Genomic DNA, 6,349 nt, shown 5'->3' with positions numbered 1-6,349 from the left:
TGTTTGGGAGGCTCTGGATCCTCATTCTCCAGTTATACTCAAGAAGAGGTCAGGATTATTCAGAGTGCCCTGGGAAAAAAAAAAACAGCTACTGGTGTAATCATACATTACCCTCTGCATTCAGTGCATCACATCTTTAACTTTATCTTTTTCTCATAGTCTCTTAAAGATGCTGTGTAAATCTATATGTGCTCTTGTGACTCATTCACTCCCCTGACATGGTATTTTTTTTTAAATGCTAGTACTTTCTTTATGAACACGTTGCATAAAATGCTGAATTTATTCACAGTTTAAAGTTCTTTTTAAATGTCTTTAGACAAATGAGAAATATTTCAATTAACTTTTTTTTTTTTTACAATACACATTGTTTTAAAGCAGCAAGTTGACTGGCTATGCATTTCAGAAATGTACATATATAAATCAGTTAGCTAAAAATGGTAACACTTTTCAATAAGTTCATTAGCTAACATTAGTTAACTATGAGTTAACACTGCACTTATACAGCATGTAGTATTAATCTGTAAATCAGCATTTATTAATTAATGTTCATTTCAACATTTACTAATACATTATTAAAATCGTGTTATTAGTGAATGCACTAACATGAACAAACAATGAACGGCTGTATTTTTATTGACTTATGTTAATAAAGATGAACAAATGTAGTAACAAAGGTATTGCTCATGGTTAGTTCATGTTATTATAGTTGACATTACATTAACTAATGATAACTCACGTCTCACCAAATGTATTAATTTAAACAATGTTAAAATTTAAGAAAGAAACAATGAGTTTATTGAAGTGATCAACAGTTGTATGACATTTAGACATGATAAATGTAGCATTGGTGCATGTTGATTCAAATATTATAACTTGGGCTATACTTGGTCCTACACTGTAAAAATGAAAATGCTTTATCTAATCAATAGAATTGTGGCAACAGAATACAAGCAATATTATTAATTAAATTTAACAAATTAGAATAGAGTAATAATTCATCAAATTATTCCTTAAAAGTTAACCATTTAAAATGAGTGTTTACACCAAAAAATGTAGACGTCAAAGATTGATTAAGAACTCTTTATTTTATATTGCCAACATTGAAGACACCTGATGTTAACAAGCAGAATCACTATAGGAGAAAACCGTAATTTTAAAACAAACCCCCCCAAAAAAAACACTGATCACCATAATGGTGACTTAATTTGATTTTTTTTTTGGTTATTGTTGTAAGTTTTACTCATTTTAAATGGTTAACTTTTAAGGAATTAATTTGATTAATCATTACTCAATTCTAATTTGTTAAATGTAATTAATAATATTGCTTGTAATCTGTTGCCACATTTTTTGTGATTAGATAAAGCATATACATGTATAGGCTTACAGTTAAGAAGTCTCGGCTCATGTAAATCCATCTAAATCTTCAATTTAAATATAATTTGTGTCCACCATGCTGTTTGTTCAGAGAAATGTTTTTTTTTTATAAAGCATTGGATCAGGATTTAGGCGACATCAGTCCACACAGCACACAACAGGCTTTTGTCAAATGAGCGTGATCGCATCTGGTAGTGGTGCCACTAGTATTGTTAGCTCTTAGTGTTGCGTTTGACACCACAGATCATAACGTTGTCTTTAATAAGATTAATTACAATGACTTTTGTGGGCAAGGATTATCCATGCTCTGATTCCACATGTCAGACTAGCATAATTGTGTGTCAATGACGAAGTGAAGTAAATGGAGCACCACAAGGCTCAGTCCTCGGTCCTTTTTTAAACACTGTACATGCTCCCCTTAGATAATTTCATCATGAAACTATAAACTTAAATTTTTATGCTGATGACCGTTAGCTTTACATGCATCCCCAGATGCAATTTCACAGTTGTTCAGATGTGTTTTAATGACATTTAAAGAATGGATGTCTAATCATTTCGCCCCCCAATTAAATTCTGAAAAAAGGAGGAATTATTCATGACCAAAACTTCAAACATACACTGTTAAAATACGATTTATTAAGATGATTGCTGTTGTCATCTAGTTATGTCATGCTTGGCAGCCATTTCTTTTTAGAAAACCACATTTTGAAAGTTTGAAAACATTCGTCTGCTTTAGAAATATTTTATTAAACATGAAATCTCTTTAGCCAGGCAAAAAATGATTTACCTTGATATTTGAGTGCACATGAACTACTGATATGATTAAGCATTATAAAATGTTCATTAATGACCTATTAATTATTCATAATCGGTCTACACAAGTCAATGATAAACCCAACAACAGCACCTCTGTAGAAACAAAACAAAAACTCACAAATGCAATAGGAGATATTTGAAAAACAGTGAATTTATGAGTTTTGAGTTAAACACATGACTAAGTGCGTTTGCTTATTTTAGGTGAGAAACTGTTAAATACACAATTATAAAATTATAAAAGCAGGACAGATTCAGAATATACTGAATGCGACAGGAAAGGCAGTAATGGCAAAAACTCAAACTGTTTCTGTATTTGATCCATTAATAACAGTCTATCATTTCTTTAAAACAGTTCTTTATAATTATTCTTTGATAAACAACCATTTTAATAAACCAATTCTTCCGCTGCAAATCATTTTGAATCTAATAATGTCTGTATACATCTGGATGGGAATTACATCAACAGTGAATTGTAACAAAAGAAACAAAAAACATTATAAAAGCAAAAATGAAAATATGGCTTTTATGCTTTATAAAAGATATACTTTTGATAGAAATACCAGTAGACCAAATTGTCACGATCGCAAACATTAACACTGCAAAAAACATTAAAAAGGAGATACTATTTGTAACGTTTCAAAGCTTTATTATTCTTTTCTTTAAAAAATTGATATGTTTTCTCTATGAATTGTTTCAACGCAAAGTTAGAGATTGCACCACTGGTCCACATTGCCACAAAAAGAAATAAAAAGAAAAATGGAAAACGCTGTCGACTGTCAGAAGAGCAGAAGACTCTCTCTAAAAGGAGAACCGAGGAAGTCCAAATGTAGTCTCGGAAAGCTCACCAGACATTACAAACACTGTTTGGCCCCTGCCATGATCACAATAGTTCACAACTGCTGATCTAATTACTCTATATAGTACTGGAACAAAAAAAAAAAAAATAGATCTTTTATAGAAATGAAAAATAACTTGCATATGTGGCATATTTTCAAAATACAACAAAACGATAAAGCTGGCATGGCAATTCTCATAAAAGTGACTTTTAAAATAGACATCCTGATACATGATTCACTTTTTACTCGTTGCATATGATGAATGATTTCCTCATCCTCTGGTGTGTAATGTCCCGGATCAGTCTCACTGCTCCTGGCCGTCCTCTCTGAGCTCCGACGGCATGAACTTGTACTGTTGCTGTCGGATCATGGCCAGCCTCTTCCGGGCCTCTTCCAGCTCTCTCTCCTTCCTCAGCATCTCCTCCTGAGCAGCGATGATCTGAGGACACACACATCCAAGATCAACATACACATCGCAGCACATTACCTAATCAACATACATATCTTACATCAACGTGAACAAGTAAAAATGGTCCCAGTTTATATTAAGTGGCTTACTATGTACTTGCATTGAAAAATAAGTACAATGTAGAATTATTGTGTTTATGTTGTATTGTAAAATACTTGTTGTGTGTGTATATATATATATATATATATATATATATATATATATAATTACAATGTAAAATCAGTAATCCATTGTATCAAATTATTAATTTGAATGTTAGTACATAGTGGTTAAAGCCACTTGATATAAAGTGGGACCGTAAAAACAGAAAGGTACAGGTTACTTAACAAGCAAACCTGCACTGTAACATTCAATCATTGTGCTGGAAATACTCACAAAACACACAGTCTAAACATGCTATCGCTGAGGTTTCACTGATGTTTTCTTTACCTGAGCAATGCCGCCCACCATCTTGCTCTTCACTATCACAGCCTGGTCATCTTGAGCCTCGAACGCAGCCTTCTGTGCCGCCTTCACCAGGTTATCTGATGCCCGCTTCACGGCATTACCGGCAGCCTAAAGACAAGCAGACATAAGAGTCCTCTTCTGAGCATTCAACATAACACATTACACATCAAGCTTTAAGATCCACCTCATTAAACTCACTCCGTCTGAACTACAGACACCATTCCTAGAAAATCAATACTTCAATATTAATAATCAATACTTCAATGCAAGAGTAACACTAGACAGACTGACATTTAACAGTTGTCATCTAGCTCTAAATTCACAGCTACTGCAGCGTTCTTTTAGTGTTCTAGTCTTGGTGTTCATCATGGTATATTCGCATATACACGGTTTTGTCACGAGGCAAACCTGTGGACATTTTAAATTTTGCCAACATATAAAACCACTTTAATTTGTGGCTACAAGTACAATGACTTTAATTTGTGGCTAACAGTGAAACTACAAGTACAACAACTTAATTAAAGTCGTTGTACTTGTAGTTTCACTTCTGACAACAAATTAAAGTGGTTGTACTTATGGTTTCACTTCTAACCACAAATTAAAGTTGTTGTACTTGTAGTTTCACCTCTAGCCACAAATGAAAGTCATTGTACTTGGAGTTTTACTTCTAACCACGAATTAAAGTTGTTGTACTTGTAGTTTCACTTCTAACCACAAATTAAAGTTGTTGTACTTGTAGTTTCACCTCTAGCCACAAATGAAAGTCGTTGTACTTGGAGTTTCACTTCTAACCACGAATTAAAGTCGTTGTACTTGTAGTTTCACTTCTAACCACGAATTAAAGTTGTTGTACTTGTAGTTTCACTTCTAGCCACAAATTAAAGTTGTTGTACTTGTAGTTTCACCTCTAGCCACAAATGAAAGTCGTTGTACTTGGAGTTTCACTTCTAACCACAAATTAAAGTCGTTGTACTTGTAGTTTCACTTCTAACCACGAATTAAAGTTGTTGTACTTGTAGTTTCATCTCTAACCACAAATGAAAGTTGTTGTACTTGTAGTTTCACTTCTAACCACAAATTAAAGTCGATGTACTTGTAGTTTCACTTCTAACCACAAATTAAAGTCGTTGTACTTGTAGTTTCACTTCTAACCACAAATTAAAGTCGTTGTACTTGTAGTTTCACTTCTAGCCACAAATTAAAGTCGTTGTACTTGTAGTTTCACTTCTAGCCACAAATTAAAGTCGTTGTACTTGTAGTTTCACTTCCAACCACAAATTAAAGTCGTTGTACTTATAGTTTCATCTCTAACCACAAATTAAAGTCGTTGTACTTGTAGTTTCACTTCTAGCCACAAATGAAAGTCGTTGTACTTGTAGTTTCACTTCCAACCACAAATTAAAGTTGTTGTACTTGTAGTTTCACCTCTAGTCACAAATCAAAGTCGTTGTACTTGTAGTTTCACTTCTAACCACAAATTAAAGTCGTTGTACTTATAGTTTCATCTCTAACCACAAATGAAAGTTGTTGTACTTGTAGTTTCACTTCTAACCACAAATTAAAGTCGATGTACTTGTAGTTTCACTTCTAACCACAAATTAAAGTCGTTGTACTTGTAGTTTCACTTCTAACCACAAATTAAAGTCGTTGTACTTGTAGTTTCACTTCTAGCCACAAATTAAAGTCGTTGTACTTGTAGTTTCACTTCTAGCCACAAATTAAAGTCGTTGTACTTGTAGTTTCACTTCCAACCACAAATTAAAGTCGTTGTACTTATAGTTTCATCTCTAACCACAAATTAAAGTCGTTGTACTTGTAGTTTCACTTCTAGCCACAAATGAAAGTCGTTGTACTTGTAGTTTCACTTCCAACCACAAATTAAAGTTGTTGTACTTGTAGTTTCACCTCTAGTCACAAATCAAAGTCGTTGTACTTGTAGTTTCACTTCTAACCACAAATTAAAGTCGTTGTACTTGTAGTTTCACTTCTAGCCACAAATTAGTGGCTAGCTGCAGTGAAACTACAAGTACAATGACTTTAATTTGTGAACCCAATGAAGTAGCTTTTAGCAAGAAGAGGTTTGTAGTCAAAGCCCATGTCTCTGCTGGATCTGGTGTGTGTAGGGAAGGCTCAGCCCATGTCCGGACTCCAGGGATGGCTTTAAAAGGAAAAGCAGCTGTGGAGAGAGCAGCCTCAACTAAACACATCCCCGGAGCTCCTCTGGCAAACGCTCCAGGAATTCTTTTTTTCTTTTATATGCCTTTTGAGGCATTGTGCATGGCTGAAGGTGTGATTTAGGGTTGAGTGTGTTCAGCTGTCAGTAGTCTGATTTATCTCAGCAAGAGGAAGGACTGGCCCGCACTTTATATACACACACACTGGAATAGCTAAGAGATTCTGCATTGCT

At 34.0% G+C, this 6,349-nt stretch overlaps 1 protein-coding gene across 2 annotated transcripts in view; it reads right to left on the bottom strand.

Moving 5' to 3' along the window:
* Positions 1–1,990: 1,990 nt before the first annotated feature.
* tln1 (talin 1) overlaps positions 1,991–6,349 on the bottom strand; it is a 113,103-nt gene continuing 108,744 nt past the window's right edge. For both annotated transcript variants that reach the window (XM_089126421.1, XM_039677036.2), the window contains 2 exons: positions 3,925–4,050; positions 1,991–3,465 (listed from right to left, as the gene is read on the bottom strand). In XM_089126421.1, the coding sequence (XP_088982547.1) occupies positions 3,331–3,465; positions 3,925–4,050 (261 nt within the window). In that variant the 3' untranslated portion in view covers positions 1,991–3,330. The remainder of the gene's footprint in view (positions 3,466–3,924; positions 4,051–6,349) is intronic.

This window comes from Pimephales promelas, chromosome 23 (genome assembly GCF_988280905.1).
Source record: "Pimephales promelas chromosome 23, fPimPro1.hap1.1, whole genome shotgun sequence".
Lineage (NCBI taxonomy): Eukaryota > Metazoa > Chordata > Actinopteri > Cypriniformes > Leuciscidae > Pimephales > Pimephales promelas.
The sequence above is the reverse complement of the archived record's forward strand: the minus strand, read 5'-3'. Positions and strand labels throughout refer to the sequence as shown.